The 17,615-nt window shown below is 52.7% G+C and overlaps 1 protein-coding gene across 1 annotated transcript in view; it reads right to left on the bottom strand.

The window, feature by feature from the left end:
• Positions 1-17,615, bottom strand: part of LOC128274670 (neural-cadherin-like) — a 105,235-nt gene that overhangs the window by 10,574 nt on the left and 77,046 nt on the right. Inside the window, exons 3-4 of the mRNA XM_053012938.1 lie at positions 7,457-7,572; positions 7,210-7,374 (exon numbers count right to left, since the gene is read on the bottom strand). Of these exons, the coding sequence (XP_052868898.1) occupies positions 7,210-7,374; positions 7,457-7,572 (281 nt within the window). The remainder of the gene's footprint in view (positions 1-7,209; positions 7,375-7,456; positions 7,573-17,615) is intronic.

Below are 17,615 nucleotides of genomic sequence, written 5' to 3'. Positions count from 1 at the left end.
GCCTTTCCGTAGTTTCCCGGTTTACCGTCACTACTTTCAAGTGTTTTTTTTTCAATTTCGCCCCAAAAGAAAACGGCCAAGACTCCTGTTACACGCGCGCACACACCGGAGCGGGTCCATTATGGGACTAATAGAAGAGCCGAGGCCCCGAGTCCGTGCGGTGGCAGGGGTCCTGGCAAGGAACCGGGAATCGAAGTTTACGATTGAATCGACATGGCTGCAGCTCGTCGCAGCAAATGTGGCCTTTTATGTGCCGTCGAAGAGCCGAAGCATTTACGGCTACGTAACGACACGAACGTGATTTTCCACTCTCCCGTGTGTCCCGTGTCCTACACGCGCGTCCTCTCTCTCTGTCTGTCTGTGTGTGTGGTAGTGCTCATGTTATTCGCATTTTATAGACCCCTTTTGGCACCAGCACCGGCGGGCGGCGGTTTGGCAACTGTTATTGCCGTCCCGTCCCGTAGGCCGCTAGCTGATAAGTGAACTGCCGCTTTTCCGGCTTTTCCGGCACGCGGTGTCGCTCCGGTACGTGACCTGCAGCCGGAGGACCTGCCTCGGTGCAGTGCCGTGCCGTGCCGGGTGACGGGAGCTAGTACATTCATCGTAAAACACCGGGCGTCGGCGCCGTACGTTTTTCGGGCACCTCGGGTGCGCGCTTATCGGGGACGAAAGGGACGCGCCCCCGGACACTTCGGTGGTCACGACGATTTGTGACAGTTTCGGGGCCGAGCCTCTCCTGCTGCATGTCGTAACAATTTGGTTGGAAATAATAAAACGTTACACAAACGTACTGTGCCCCGCACACATCATGCACGCACGTCCCTCCCCAGGCCCCGGAATGGTACGATTCGTTCAGTGACCGAAACAATAAGTCGAGAGCTTGGCCGATGACAGTGCGCCCATTCAGACAGTAAACTGTGCACGATAAAGTTCCGAGTTTAACTTTAACGGCCGCCGCCGCTGCAGCATGTGTGTGCCCGTTGGCGTATGCTCCGTGGAATGCACAAGGATCCGGGCTGCAGAATGATAGACTTTGGCCGGGCACCGTGTAGAGTGCAGCCTGAGGAGTTCCGCTCGTCGTCGTCGTCGTCGTCGGTTTCACTTTAGAAAGCATTTTGGCTAGCTGTTCCGTGTCCTGTGTGCCGTGCCAGCTGGCGTATCTTGAGCCCCGGCTCTCTCTGCTCTGCAGGCAGCAGAACAGAAAGCATATGATTTGACTATTTGGACTGTGAACCCCCCGGGCGGCGGAGTGCACCGGCACCGGGTGTGGTGGGCAAAAGTTTCATCAAACACAAGTTACTGATTGCGAACGAATTTGGAGTTCGGACTCCGAAAGCCGGAGTCAGCGGCTCCGGAGCCCAGTTTGCTCAAAGTGTGTTTGAGTTTCACCAATAATTAATAGGTTCCCCCTACGTTACAACGCTACGAAACCGAGACCCAAGCAAGGACGAGCACCTTCTGGTGGTGGTCTGCTGCACAATTTTGGTCTCTAATTCGAGAAATCAACTCGACTCTCAGCGTGACCGTATTAAAAAAAGCAGGTACACATGAAGGAGCAACACCCTGAGTGGCACCGGAATGTGGTTGAATGTTGTTTGAAAATAAACATAGGGCGCGCCCAGCTGTGGGCCATGCTCCAGCATCCGCCAGACGGAAAGTGTCACCCAAAAGGATGACACGCGGTGAAGGTGGACCGATGCACCAGCTGCAACTGGTACTCACCCTGGGACTGGTTTGCAACTGGTTGTTCTGAAGTTGCTTCTGAACTTCTGACAGTCCAACTTTGCTCTGGCTCTGGCTGATGTTTGGTGTTGCCGCCGCGTTTTGTTTAGCAACATTCCGCTACATGTTATTCATTTGTGTGTTTTTACGGCCACCGTTCTTTTTTGTGCCCCACTTGATACCTAGTTCTGGCGATAGTTTTCCCGTTACCAAAAGCATTCCATATTTGCATCGTGTTTGTGCTTTTTTCACCGCCTTGGCTCCTCCTTGGCCACACCGTTTACGGATGGCTGAACATCGGAACAAGCGCGCGCGCGCGCCTTCTGGCTCGGGGTGAAGTGTTTATTCATCCCAGCAGTGGCAGCAGCTGCTGCTCCTGTGGTCTCCTTTTTTGCCGGGCTCCCGAGGGCTCCCTAAGATGGCTGCGTTCGGGTTGGTGTATTTTTAACTGGCCTCGGTGCGCTACAGATAAATTGCATAAAAGTGCGCAGGAAATAAAATTGCCTGCTCGAGCTGCCGAAGGAAAAAGGGTACTTCTGTGTGAAGGTGCCACTCCGGCTACCGACGCCGTGCAAGATAAGCGTTCCGGGGTGCTCCAGTATTGTGCTCCGATGTGCCACAAACGCCGCTCGGATGCAAAACTCGGGCTTTTTTGGGGGGCGTTTGCTGAATTTGTGTTGCTTGCTGCAGGCTGCAGTTGTTGCGGTCTTATCGCGTGACAGCGCCGAGATATGCGGCGAAATTCGAGTAAACACTGCAGCCGTTTGTTTGCCCCTACGAACGGATGTAACGAAGCTGAAAAGGAGTTACTTCTTGAGAAGATAAGAGCGTCAGGGTGCCTTCTTGCTTTCGCACGCTGGCACTTGAGAAGCGCTTCAGAAGTCATTTGGCGAAACCTTACAGAGCTATCTACTCGACTTTATGTATTACTGTGCAGATAAATTAAATTGAATGCTCTGCTCTGCTGTAAATGGAAGCAGGCATAAAACTGGAGCACGATCGTCGTAACCGATCGAAACCGGCCATCCGACAGGGAAGGGACAGCTATTCTGGAGAAATTTCATTTCACCACGGCAACGGTCCTCCCGATGGGCCCATTTTTGTTGATTCGCCCGACACGCCACTAAAGGCTGGTTGGCAGCGCATTTTATTAAACCTTCCCCGGGAATCAAAGATGGAAGTGTCCGATGGTGAGGCGCTCCTGAATAGGCCGACCGCAGGCGACGCACCGGGCAGGGTAATCGGAAACGCCATCAGACCCATTAGAATGCGGCCCACTTTCTTATCGGCATCGGCACGGGGACGACAATAATCGTTCGAAGCGGGTCCAGGTAGGGCGCCGTCACTATCAGCTAGGACCGGACCGCTCCGATGCATCCGATACCAGCGGTGGGTTCGTAATTTTCAACACAATTTCAACCTCAGCGTCTTCGCCGTCGATGGCGCCACAAATGGGCCGACCATCGGTTGAAATTCCGTTCCCGAAATGTCTCCAAATCGGACCGGAAATGGGCCGAATAATGAGTGAAAGAATCCGTTATCAAACCGTGGGGTGCGCCTAGTGATTCAATTCCACTGGAATGGCCACCGGGCAAAAGGTGTGAAGCTTTCGCAGGACATCCTGGTTGGCCTTTTCATTAACCGTAGCGACGAAGTTCGAAACAGTTCGAAAGAAGAGCAGATTTCAGGTTGTTTGCTGGATGCACAGGAAGTCACCGGAAGATTCCTATCGTCCTCAAGCCACTCAAGGCCAATGACGCAATGTGCAAGAAACGGAGTTTCTCGCATTAAAACTGACCAAGTTTTGCGAAAAGACGTAACCACCGGTCACGGGGAGAGTTTTTGTCGCTGAACCAGCAAAGACAGTAAGGAGATGCGGCGAGCATTCCGAGCGCTGGTCCGAGCCAAACGCCTGACCAGCGCACTAGAAGTTTGCCTAAATTATTCATCCCCCGGGAGTCCGCAGCCAAAGATCGATTTCGGAATGCGTCCAAAAACCTCAGACGCCGGGTGAGTTGGAAAAGTCAGAAATTATAATCAGTCTAAGGAATCGGCCCCCGGCGGGCGAGACGCAGTTAATTGAAACGGGGCAGCGAGTAGAAGAGAGCAAGTTTGGGCACTTTCAAGAATCTCGATTGCGGTCCGGAAAAGTTTTGTCTTCATTTCGCTGCGCTCTACTCTGCAAGTCCGACCCGGAACATATCCAGAGCGCCGTTGGATTAAGCAAATGGCGGAAAGTGCACTGCGTGCAAATTCGAAAAACTGTCGAGTAGCCTAACGTACTCCTAATTAATTATGAACCGAAAGTTATATTAACGATGAGTTAAGCATAATTTAAGAGCGTTTTAATTTATGTAGCTCCGACGATGAGTCTCTCGTGGTGGACGCCAATCACGGTTTGTTCCAAATCTCTAAAAAGTGATAACACTGTTGGCGGTTAGTAGTTGCTCGAAAATACTTTCGTAAAATACTTTCCACTGACTACTAACGCGGACGCGCGCACCGGAAAGTATAAACGCTCCGGCATTATTTACGACGTGGAATACATTAGGCAAAGTGGCTACATAAAACTTGCTCGCGCGCCCGTTGATGGGGTCCTGTGGCCGAACTCGGTGGCCGGCGATGGTGTAGTTTTGGCCATGTTTCAACGCAGCCCGCGGGAACCCGGATTCGATCCTGACCCGTAAGCCCGCCGGGCCGGAGGATCTGGCCGGAACCAGATAGCGAGATTTATTCGGTCGAATGAATTATCGTTTCCCGCGTGCGTCCTTTACCGTGGCACTCGCCGGGAACCGATTTTTATGGGCCAAAGCCCGGGGTGAAAGTGTCAAAAAAACGGGTGACCGTGTGCCTTAAAACAGAGGATTAACCTCATCGACCTCATCATTCGGTGTCACTGCGCCTTGGACCTTGGTCCCGAAGCCGGCCGCTGATCTGGATTGGCTGGGAAAGGTACTCCTCTGCCCGGGAGCATCCAGCGAGCCGCCGGGAACTTAATTAAAATGTAAACTAGGCGCCCGACCGATCGATCGATTGGTTGGTTGGAAACTGTTGACGATCAATCGACCACGTTGCCAAGTGTTTGTGGCGCACCTTTTCAAATGATAATAATAGCAAACAGCCCCAGGACCCGAGGACAAATCCAGGCGCGCTTCCGGTGGCGGTGGCGGATATGCAAATTACATTCGATTGTCAGGGGAAATGAGTGTGCCGTTGGGGAGATGAAATTGAACGCGGTCCCTGGGAAGTCAAGCCCACCGGCCGGAGCACCGGCACTCGAAGAACTCGGGGGAGGGGGACAGACACTCGGTGAAAAAGGATGCGTTCGATACGTTAAATAGATTGTTTCACTGCACAATCGCATTAACGCGCGCGCGCCTGCGGGTTCGAAAGGGGACAATTACATCGGAATAGGTTCGTCGGTCGTCGGTTCGAGTGTTGTCGAAAGCAATTACCGGCGCTACTCGGTGTGTGTGGCTGTGTGTGGTACTTCCGTTCGCTTGTTATGTGCAGGTAATGTGAGGCTTATCGCATCGAAAGCATGGCGAACGCGCGCGCGACTGTGAGTTGTGTTATGCGCAAAGTTTTCCACAATCACTATGCTCATCACGCGGATACTTGTTTCGGAAAATGCTCGTTCCCGTTTTTGGGCCACGGCACGGTGGCAAGGCAGTCAAGTTTAAAACTTTTGCCCGTTGCAACTCGGCGAAGATGACAGATAATTAACATTTATTAATTTAAAACTTGCTCTACGGCAACGGCTCCGTGAGGCGCATCTCAGGGAACCGGGACCAGAGAATGTGAGATGGCCCCTGGAGTCCCCCCTAAAGTTCGGTGCATGGCGTCCTGCAGGCGGCTTTAAAACACTTTAATCCAGTTTAGCTTTCTTCGCTAGCAAAATGGCTTCGTTCGTTGGCGTTGCAGTGCTCACCGAAAGTCACGTTACACGTCGACGTCGCTTTGTGGTCCGTTTTAGGGTCGATTGGGACGAAACGAAAGGGAATTTGAATGGCGCAAGAAAAAAAAAGAATCCGGACGCCTTCGGTCTGTTTCGGGTGCTCTTGGCACAACATCGTGCCATTTTGGGCGTTGAGCTTTACAGCCCCGGGAAGTCCCGGGAAGTGGTTATTATGCCTCAGTGATTTGGGGAATATTCGGTTGCGTTGACCGGTTTTTTTGTTTGGTTTTTCTTCTCCGCATTGGCCCCTCGGTCGGGGTCTCTCTCGCTCGCTCTCTGTCTCGCTCTCTATCGCAGGCCATTATTTTTAATGTTTATTATTCTTATACATATTTTACATTTATTGTTATTTTGCCGTGACCTCCGTTGGGCTGCTGGGGCCGAAAGAGACTCCTGGTCCCCAGCGGTGCTCCCGGTTTCCCTGTCCCTGTTCCCGGAGCTTGGGCGGTCACAAGTTTACGACGCCTCAGGGCAATCGTTTGCAGCTTATCGTCGCAGTGGCACATCAATTCCATCCCCTTTGGGGCCAGTCCACCTTCCCACCGGAAGTCCGCCGGCGTGCGCCGGATGGATTGCCGTTCCGGGCGTGAATTATTAATTGGAAGCCCGGGGGACCACGGCTGCAGCAGACCAGGCACGCACTCCTGCTGGATGTCGGATAAAAAGAGATCGCTATCAAGCCTATTGCCAAACGCGGCCCATTGGCTGTCCACTGAAATGGCCTGCAGTAATTATTAGGACTACGGTTTGCGACAATCGGCACGGGAAATCATTGCGTACCGGATTAATGAGCCGATAGCAAGGCCGGCGTCGGAGCAAATTACCTTCGAGCACCTCAATTTGGCACACGGACTGCCCAAATCCCGGCCCGTACCGAACTCCTGGACTGGTATCCGGTGTCCGGATGACGTTGGCACAATTTGGTCGGCATCAGTTTCCGGGCCAGCAATCCGGCCTGGGTCGGCCGGGCCGGGGCGAATCAATCGCCAGGAGCTTCCTCCGTGAGTGGTTCAATTTGATAAGGTGTAGCTCACATGTTTGATTCGTTCCATTCTTTGCCCACCCGGTGACCCCTCCCGTGGCCGCCGGAGCTGTAAATTGATCGCCCAGATTGATCCCCGAAGGAGAGAGAGAGCGCGTGTGTAATTTTCTAACAATCATCCGGCATCGCATCTTTTGTCGGGCGCCACCGGCACCGGCTTAGCCGTGGGCTGCGGTCAGCCCGGGGTCCCCGGGGTGTCCGATGGTGACCCTTGTTAAAAATTTCCCGGAAGGACGCTGGGCCGGGTCCTCGGTGTCGGCAAAAGTGATGCCTGCTGAGGTTGCCCTTTTAGCCGTGCCCCATTGTTCCGTATTCCCGGGGACCGTAAGCCGTGCGCCGTGCGCCGTGTGTGTGCTCCAAGATATCCGGAGCCCATGGCCCGTGGCCCGTGGCCCAGGAGGGATGCGTTTAATCAGGTGTCTCACAGCCGAACGCCGGAATCGATAGGATCGGACCTGGGTGACAAATTGGGTTCAGCGTTACTTACCCGCAGCACCCGCTTCGGGAGGCCCCGGTCGTCTTCCTCGGTGATCTGTGTGCGATATGACGATTTCTCGAACACGGGCGGATTGTCGTTCACGTCCCGTACGCTGACCAGCACCGTGGTGTAGTTCTCCTTGTAGTTATCCGATGCCGTCAACCGTAGCTCGTACTGTGAACGGGGAAAGTGAGGTGTGAGCATAATCCGCCGGATTTCCGACACGTGGCGCCCGGGCCGATCGGTGTCGTCTTACCTTTTTGATCTTCTCGTAATCCAACGCCTTGGCCACGTACAGGGCGCCGGTCGAGTTGCGTATGGCGAACACATTGCCTATGTTACCGCCCGAGATCTTGTATCGTACACCGGACGCTGCGGAGGAGAAAGCCAAGGAGAAAGTGGACAAGCATCAGACCGGTGTCGCAGTTTAATGAAGTTTAATCGCACCGAGTGCTGCTACTAAACGCTAATTACCATAAGTGAGCGTGAGCGGCAAATTAAGAAACACCCTGTATAATGTATAGTTGCTCGCCACGGGCCACCGGCCACCCACTTAAGCTTTCCCGAGGCTGGCCGTCCCGGTAAGCCTGGCAATTTGTGGAGCACGTATGCTCGGCCGTGATAGTCCGTGTATGAACATGACACCCGGCCAGTGTCCGACCATAGTTTGGGCGAACGTTCGTTAAAGTTAACCTAGGCGTCGGCGTAGAATCGGGCCAGGCACCGTGGTGGGCTTGGGAATTATTCCAAAATTATGCTAATTTATGAAACCACAGCCCTCGTTGGTGTCAGGAGCACTGCGGCCGGCGACTGAGTTCGTGGTCTAGTTTATTTATTTAAGCGCCACATTCTCGGGGCCTCATTTATGAACCATCCAATTGCCAGTTAGCATCGAACAATTCTCTAAATTTGCCCGCACATTGGGCCCGCCGAGTCACGTGCCGGTCGCACTCCTGGCTACAGTTGTTGCGCCAAACCAGCTTCACCGAATCCGCCGCCGTTTGACGGGGGGTCCTTTTTTGCGGTTCCCGATCCGCTGACCGCCGGCGTTACGGGGGATACTTTCTGTCGTCGGCTACTGTCCCGTGCGTGCGTGTGTGGTTTGGAATTTATTGTGTTTATTAACATAAATTTTCATAAATTACAAGCTCCCTCGGTGGCCTGGCTCGGGTCGGGTCGGACGGAACATCGAACTGGTTGCACCGAGTGCAGTCGGCGAGCCTCGGATTGCAACGGCTCCGACAGCAGTATGATTGTTGCAATTACCATTACCGAAGTCCACCGGAAAGGCCGGCCAGAGTTTTGGGCCTGATCATGGGTTTCGGTGTTCGTAAACGGCCGGATAGGGAATGTCGGACCGGCCGCTCGGGAGTTGATTAGAACTGGTCGTGCCAAATTAGATTAGTCCCCCGAAAACCCCCCGCGGGGAGGGCAGAGACGAGAGAGAGAGAGCGGACAATTTAGTAAAAAGTTGATACAACCCAACCGAATCCCCATTTGGGGCCGGCATCGGGGCCACACATTTACATTCCGCTCAGCGCTCATGTTGCGCTGGTGTCTAACTTTGATTGAATTATCAGCACCTGGCACCATCGGCGCATCAGTGGCTCTCTCTCGTTAACATTAACCGGCGCGAACCGACCGGGGCGATGGACGCCGGGGCCCTCGTGGCACATGGAATTTAAATATTTCATTTAGTGCACGGAACGTTCCGAACGGGACGAAGCAAACTAGAAACAGACGCCACTCGGTTGACGAGTCCTGGGCGTCGAGTCAGAACTTTGGCCTGAACTGTGGACGAACCACAGATGAAAGACCTTTTCGACGCCGCACTTTCGATAACTTTGGTCGGGAATTGGAACCACGTTGAGCGACCGTCGTCGTCGTCGTCGTCGAGTTTCTTTTGCAGTTTTTTTGGCCCAGAAGGGCGCCCCTTAAGGACAGCGAATAGACATCGGTACTTTCGCGCCGGCGATTGCTTTTCGGAGCGAAAGAATGGCCGTGGAATTTCCACTTAACTTTTGGGAAGGTACGCCCGCCCGCCCGGGGGACAACGAAGTTTCGTAATTGTTGTTTCGTTAATTTGTAGTTCACTGTCGGGTTCTGATTTTGACTGATGAATCGTGCCGTGCTGTAGAAAGTCCAGTTTAGGGATCCTCGGTTTTCTTGTTGGCTTTGCGCATTCTTTCGTGCAGGTCAGCAAACCGAATCACTGGCTCGTAACCGTTTACGTGCCCCCCCGGGGGTGAGAGGGTCAAAAGTATTTGGGACATGTCACGGGTCGCTCCTGTTTTATGTTGTGCTTTGTCAACTTTTCTCGCTCTCGTTGTCACTGTCCGGAATGTCCGAAGAGAATTAATGACAGTGTGACAGAAAACCCGTCATAAGCTGATTTTCGGTGTTAAGAAGGATTAAGGAAGAGATGCCACCGCGGGGGGGGGACCAACATTACTCTCACGTACCGCACTGTCATCGCCGTGGCCGTTCGTTCGACAGGGGGCGCGAAAATCCTTTCATTCAACTCGCCTTTCATCCCGCGACCAGCGACGTCGATAGTTGCTGCAAACTATTGTAAATCCCTCGACATTACCCGGGAAGGAGTGAAAAAACGCACGGGCCGCAGTGGCCACAGGACGGGCTAAAGCTTTTCGTGGACACGAAAATCCACTCCGCAACGGGAGCCGCTGCCGGCGCGCCGCTTCACATGCCACCAACAATGGCTCCGATGGGCGAAACAATAGTTTAAAGTTCGACCGTCCTCCTTGCGATGAAACGCAAGTATACGCCGGGCGTGCGCGCGCCCGAAGACGACGAGTCAATCGACGGAGCTCGCGATTTCGGGGCCGTCGGGACGGATTTATGTTTTCCTGTTCACCCGGCCGGACGGCGGCCGCTCTTTGTTGTGGGAAAATTTAGAGCCAAATTGCTTGCAGTTGAACCGCTACGGCCGTTTCCGGCGCCGAGATGAGATGGCATTCCGTGTTTTTCTTTGGGTCCTCTTATTTTCCGTTACAACCGTAGCTGGTCACGCTGTGACATGATGGATGAAGGTTTCGGGCCGAGACTGTGTGCGGTCAGGGTTTCCATTAACATCGGAGTCCGATTAGGTGTGGCGTTCAAGTTGAAACTTTTCCCCTCCCTGGCTACGGTCGATCGAAGACAGGTGACGGGCCGGGGAACGCTACCAAATGGGCCGAGATGATGGGAAATTAATGGCACCTCATGGCACGGCACAAGGATGACCTAATTTGGATGTTTTCATCACACTGGTGGCCAATCGATTGGTAAATACACTTTGTCAGGCAATTAAAAAGCCAAAGGTATCTTGTACAGGGGCTGCTTTTGTTTTGCTCAAAGGGCCAGGCCTTTCATCGAGAGAAGTTCCGTTGTCTAACGGAGCGAAGCGAAATTTTGGTGCCTTGTCATGCGTTTATCTCTTCAACTCTGTGCGAAGACGAACGACTTCTTTCGAGCTCACCAATCGATCGATCGATCGATTCGGCGTACTGTCTCAAGCTGCACATGGTTTTCTCTGAAAGTCCGCCGTCTGTGCAGTCTTGGGACAGCTTCTTCGAAGACTGCTAATATTGGAAAGCTTTTTATTATGAAGCAACAACTGGAGCCATTAGGGCCTGTGGGTCTTCGGTCTTCGACTCGAAGAAAGCGCTCTCCGGGGACACGAAGACCGTAAGACCAGTGTCGTAGCATGGTTCGCCGGGACTAAACGGCAATGATTTCTCCATTTTCAATTATTGATGCACAAGTTGCTGGAATTGGATGAAAGCCACAAAGATTGCCCGAGACCGAGCTGGGCGCAGAAATAGAAACACAGTACATTAGGGTCTTCAGACGCTCCCGGTTCGCCAATATATATCCCTTTGCAAGCATTCGTGTTTACCGTGCGAGTCGAGTCGCGACGAGACAGGATCAGAAGGCTCCGAAGGCGGTCTAGAGACCAATATTGGCTCGACAGCGATCGAACCGACGAATTACCAGCATCGAAGAAGTTGATTTGCTTGGCTTCGGCTATTGGCGCGGGGGAGAACCGTCGGGTTGTCGAAACCCCCTTTTTGTGTAGATTAAATGCGGGGATCCAACAATCTTCAGAAGTCCCGTGAAACCGGTGGAGAAAAATAGACTTCGCCCTCGTCGAGTTAGCGCTTTCATTCTTCTCCAGCAGCAGCAGCACCGGTTTAGTAGAGCCGGCATGCATCGATGTCCCGAAGTGCACGTGAAATCCGGCCAGTCACTCGCGGAAATCACTTTACCGCTCGAATCACGAGCTACTCACGGGCCAATGAGATTTGCTCGTTCACTGCGTCCCTGCGTGGTGCACTTTGTGGTGGCCACCGTGGCACCCAAAGGCACGTTTCGCCTTGCCTTGGCCGCTGCCTTCGGGCGGAGCGACGACAACCCAATCAGCGTCAGTGATGTGAACGTTCTCAAGACGTGCAAGCTCCTTCTTGCCCCGTTGGGGAAGCTGTCGGGTCCCCACGACCCCACGCAGAACATGCAGCCGGTCATGACATTCGTCGCAAAGTGGTGAAACGTTCGTCATTCGTACTTTGCCACCACGTAAAACGTTTCTTTGGCTCGGCGCTGGGAGCGTCCATTCTGCGTTTGCGAAGGATTTAAAAATTGAAACCGAAGGCACGGAAAAAATGGGTCAAGTCTGGCACACGGTGTTGTTTCTTGTTTTTCGCCGTTCATTAAGTGGATTGATTTCTGCACCTGGCACCCGCCAAAAGGACGGCTGTGGCACAGTTCTTGCGCGTTGTCCTGTTTCGTTTTAATATAATCTGGCTGGCTGTGGCTTTTTGAGTGAGTAGAAAAACATGTTCTAGCCCGAGAATGCGGCCATTGTCACCTTTCAGCGGCAGACGGCTTTGATTGAAATGCCCGACAAATGGGTGTGATGGCGATGGCCCGGTGAAAAATGTATTACCATTGAGCCTGCTGTAAGCCGGCTCTAAGGAAATGATTATTTAATTTGAAAGCAGGTTTTCGTTTTATAATTCGTATAATTGAAATGTTATTTGTTCACTTTCGAATATGGAAGACCGCATTAGGGATGTGTAAATAAAAAGGATTAAAATAATGAATCTTACACTTCATAAAGGGTTTTTTCAGTTTCAGGGTTGAAAGGATATGCTCTTTACACCTTAAATTTAAAATGCTTTGATGTAGCCAAGGTAGGCAAATCGAACTGCCAGCCTTTGGCAGTGAAATCTTAGCAGAAACTGTTACGAAATGAAACGATTGATGTGCACAAAGTAGCGTAATGTTGTTAAGTGAAGCATTCTTTTCCATCGCAAAAAATTAAGCAAACCTTTTCCGTGTCCATTTAGTGTGCTGATAAAGTTGATTGAATCCATTTGACCACCTTCGTTCGCCAAGTGGCACCCGATATCTCGGCCTCAAAACTATATAAAAATGCATTCAATAATGAGAACGGCGCCCATTAGGCAGCGAATGGGACGCAGAAGGCAAAAATGGTCCGCCTTCCGGAATGTGTGCCCCGTTTTAAGACGTTGTTCCGTCGCGCGAACACCGGTGGCAACATGGCAACGCGGATCGTGGAGATGTGTTTTTATTGTTCGCGCTGGTTCGGCGCCAAGAAATGGACAGCCCAAAGATGGTGCCCGAGTCAGAGGCGCGCCCACGGCCACATTTCCCACGGCCTGTTGCCGCACCGGAGACCATGGGGCGGAAATGTGCTGTGAATTGCAATCAGTGCACCGTTGTCCACACCGACACCGACCGGGGAATGGCCGAGAACCCGAAGCGAGTTGGTTTGTAGAATGCAACTTTTGTCATTAACTATTGCTTATGCGCGCTATTGTTTGCCGTCGATGGGCACACCGCCCCGGGTGACAGAGAGAGAAAAAAGGGGAAACCTGTAAACGTCGGTGTCGGTGGATCCGCGTGGTGGATTCTGCCAGCGAGAGGGGCTCCAGCGATGGTGGGCGCCACGGGACCGGAATTCATTGTTGAAAAGTTTCACTAGATTTTTCACTTGTTCTTTCAAGGCGCGCTTTTTTTGTGTGTGTCCGTTGCTGCCCGATTCCATCGTTTGCGCAGTGCTCACCATTCAACAGCAGGATGCACTTTCACGGGTAAGGGTCTAGATTTTTTTCCTCCAGTTTGTTTGTGGCACCATGTTTTGGCCACCCCCGAGGGGGTGTCGGCCGAGCCGGCGCCCCATGAATGTGGACTGATTTTCGGTTATTTGCAGCAATTTTCGGTTGCAAAAAAGTTACCGCACGGCACAGCAGTTTAGGTGAGGGACTGGGACCCCGTTGGCATGCTTTGCATCCGAACCGAGTTTGCACACGAGGGGCACCGAGGGCCGCGGGAACGTAACATAAAACTGCAAATTGCACCAACGAACAAGCGGACGCCCAGAGAGAGTCAGCAGTTTCGGTGCGCATCGACGAACGGAGTTCGCCACTCGATGGAGTGGCGTGTTTTGTTGGGATCGAGAAGTTTTATGGGCAACTCCCGGGGCTAGGCCCGGGGTGGTCAGCTGGCCCGGGGTGGCCAAATAGAATGCTTCCTTATGACGACCCAGCAGTCCATCCCATTCTAGGCGAACGCGAAATAGACTTGCGAGCTTTATTGGCCACGCGAAGAAGGCACGTGCCAAATGGGCTTAATTTTGACGGCCAAAAGTTTGTGAACCGAAGCGAGACCGGCGGCCGGGAGGAGACACGAAGGGGCAAACGCACGCACGCACGCACCTAATACAGTGCTAAAGAGGGCAGCATCCTCTGGGCCACTGTCGCCGAAAGTACCTGTACGTGCTTATCCTTTTTCACTTCCGGAAAACCCACCGGGGTGGCGGGTGCGGAGGACACGTGGGACCCGAAATTCCTTCGGTGCAGTTGGCCGCGAACAAACGTGCCAACATTAGGGCGCAACGTGACAATGATGAGCTGTTTGTTTTAATTGAAGCTCCGCAACTCTCCGCAGGAATCAAATCCACATTCACATGACCTGGCCTCGGAGGGGTCCTCGGGGCTCCGTGGGGGCCCAGACGAGACGCATGCTAAACGGGCCCACAATTGAGACCACTTTTGGGTGACTTTGTTTGTGACCCACTCGCGTGCGGGGACACTACACTTTTACGGGCGAAACTTTTTCCTATAAACAGTTTAATGGCCGTGAGCTATAAAATAAACGATTGTAAGGGAATGTTAACGAAGTTATTTCCGCCCATAACCTTCGCCGGCGGCGTTGCGCCTTCGGTTCTCGGGGTCCCAGCGTTTCGCGGACCCACGGACATGTTGGGCATGGATTGGGATAGTTTTTTGTTTGGTTGGGTTGCGCACCGTGGAGTGCGGAATGTGCCGTGTGGAGTTGTTTACGGAAATTGTACGCCCGTCAGGACTCTAGGGGGCGACTGACGACGACTTTTAAAAGCATTAGCCTCATCTCATATTAATAACGCCCGCTCCAATGTGGAGCTTTTGGGGATCGAGATAAATGTTGCCATTTCCTGCCGAGGACGAATGGTGCGAACGGGATTACTTATCATTAGTAACGTTGGAACGGTGCCTGGTACGACTCTAGATCGAATCACTCCGGTCCCCAAGTGCTCCGAAATGGACACCCCGTATCATTGACCTCAGCACGATACGATGCGCCAGCGTTTGACGTATGCTGTTTTATTAATTAAGTAAACAGTTCTCAACATCACCTCACGGTGGCCCGTTTTTGTCGCTCTGTTGACACACCGACATCATCCGGCATCAAGTGGGATCAGGTGGCATGGGGGGGCGGGATGGATTCTCCCTGTTTTGCGCTTCCCGGCCCGGGCCGGGTCTAATGGGCGAGAAAACAAGGTTGCCATGTCCTGGCGACAGTAAAACCCATCAGCATCGCATGTCAACGCTGGGCTGGTCCCGGCAAAATCCGTTTTCCATCATCGGCCCGCCGGGGCCAGGCTCTCTTGTCATCTTGGCATCCGGGGGGCGGGCGACTCCGGTGCTTACTTCTAAATTAATTATCATCTCCGACCGATCCGACAATGATCCAATGCCCACTCTCCCGGGAGGACCCCATCGGCCCACCGCCCCATGAAACCGCTCGGCCAAAGGGAAGGATTGTGGTCGGTCGGTGTGAGCGACGAGCAGGGGCACCCATTGCGCCGGTAACTGAGTTCCACTCGCCGCTCTTCTCACAACCACACACTCCGCACGGACCGGAATTGTGGTTATTCTTTGCTGGTTCGAAACCGGACTGCCTGTGATCCTTTTTTGACATTCCGAGGACCCAGGTCGCTGAGGGTTTGCGAATCCTACCCCCCGAGACCACCGGAACCGAGAAACCCGAGAACCAATAAATTTTCCCTTTGACAAAGGTTGATTTGGAATTGATTTTTCCTGGGTTCAGGCAACTTGGGTCTGCTTCCATCACTGTCAAGGCCAAAGTCGAATCTTCGTCGTTCGCCGTTCGATCCCCGGATCGAAGTTTCCGATCGGAATCCGGCAACCGGAAGATGGAATGTCGCCCACAGCAACCGAGCAGGCTCGAAAGTGGCGTGGCCCGGTCCTATTACCGACCCATGGAGCACCCATTTTGCGTTTCGCAGTGGCGCGGCGATGGCCAACGGGAACAGGATCCCTCGAGGATTGCTGGGCGGTGGAAAATGGGTTCCGGGCCCGCAAGGTGAAAACATGTCAAACTAACTTTACCTGGCGCATGGTCGCCCGTCGAAGTGGCCGAGCTCGGGCAAAATGGCGAACTTTTTGGGGCACACATTGTACGGCCGGTCCGTGACTTACACTTTTTTGCCACTTCCCGTGGGCCCAAGGATGGAGGTCAGATGATAAAGGTGAGTTATCGATACGTCGTACCGGCGGCCTCGATGGAAATGATAAGTTGAAAAAATAGAATGATTAATGAGCAACGCAAGCGAAGGCCCACGGGCCACAGTCGGTTGGACAACATCCTGGCGCTGGCCCTTGAGGAGGGTCCGATTTTTGCCGAAAGCCTCGATCCCGACAGCGGCGGGCGGACGATGGGCGGTGAAAAATGGCCCACTGATAAGATGGCTCCGTGACGGTTCCTCGAGTTCGGGACACTTTCTTCCAACTGCTAAATGACAGGTGGTTTCCGGTTCCGGGGCAGTGCGGTGCGGTATCGTTAAAATTAAACTTTATGGCCTTTTAATAAGAAGCGGCCGCGGCGCCCGTAAACAGGCGCAAGCGAGATTTTGGCCGCCTACCCAAGACGCCTTCGGGTGCCGCACGGTAGTCGAATTTTATGTGCAGCATAATCGTAAAAGTGGCCCGTTACCGAAACTTTGGCCCACCCGGTGCGGGGTGAAATTGAATGTTACTTGGTAATGTGAGTTTCCGGCCGATGGCCGCCAACCGGTTTTCGGATGGTGTTTTAATTGATTCGCACCTAAGCCTCGGTCGGGGCCGGTGCGTCACTTGTGCTTCGATCACTCTGCCTTCGGTCGAAGCATGGAGCACGAAATTAAAATTCAAACGACAAACCGGCAGCGCCGGGAAAGTATGTTGAATGTAATGAATATTGTTCGCCAGCTGGGGCCGACAACTTTCCCCGTTGGAACTTTGGAGAGCTGTTGAGTTTGAATGTTAAAATTCATGTGAAGTGCGGCTTACGAAGAGATTGAAATAAAAATCATCAACCCAAAAGGGGGTTGGCTCCCGAAGAAGTACATCGGCGAACGGAATGCTTCAAGGGAGCGTCCTAAGTAAACAAGTGGCACTCGATGAGTCGATGTTGGTGATGTTTCCAATTTATTTTGGTCCTACTGGATATAATTCAAAGAAAACGTCTCCGGTCGCCTGGAACGGCTCTAAGTGGATCATTTTTCGATTGACTGAGATTTGCCTGTTTCTTTGAACTCGTTAATCAAGTTGGTTACAGAACCCGGACCGGAACGCCCAATGTTTGCTGCTGCTACTAACATGCAATGTTATTTGTAGCAACAGCGTACACAAACATTCTACAAATTAAGTCTTATGTACTTCAAAATCGAACATTTTTACCTAGAAAATGTACCACAAGCAAATGAGAGCATCATGATTGGCTCACTGCACATTGTAAGCTGAAACGGGTGTATCCGTTTCGGTTTACATTGCCGGGTTCGGGCTACTCTCAGCAAACCGAAGGTTGATTCTTTCCGGAACTCGATCTGCCGGCGCATTGCTTCCGGAGTCCGCCCGAGCGAACCACCAAACAAGCTCGCCGGTGTCCTCGGTGGGGTTATCGGAAACAACGCAAACATTTATCTTACTTTGCAACGTTTCGCAAACAACCAATAAAGATGTAAATTCTGGCATCGAATCGCAATCGGGCACGGGCACCGCGTTGCACTTCTCGGCAATCAATCGATCCGTGGCGTGACTCTACTGCTACAGTTCCTGTGAAAGGTTGCT

The sequence above is a fragment of the Anopheles cruzii genome, chromosome 3, assembly GCF_943734635.1.
Source record: "Anopheles cruzii chromosome 3, idAnoCruzAS_RS32_06, whole genome shotgun sequence".
Lineage (NCBI taxonomy): Eukaryota > Metazoa > Arthropoda > Insecta > Diptera > Culicidae > Anopheles > Anopheles cruzii.
Note: the sequence above shows the minus strand (reverse complement) of the source record. Positions and strands in the feature narration are given on the sequence as shown.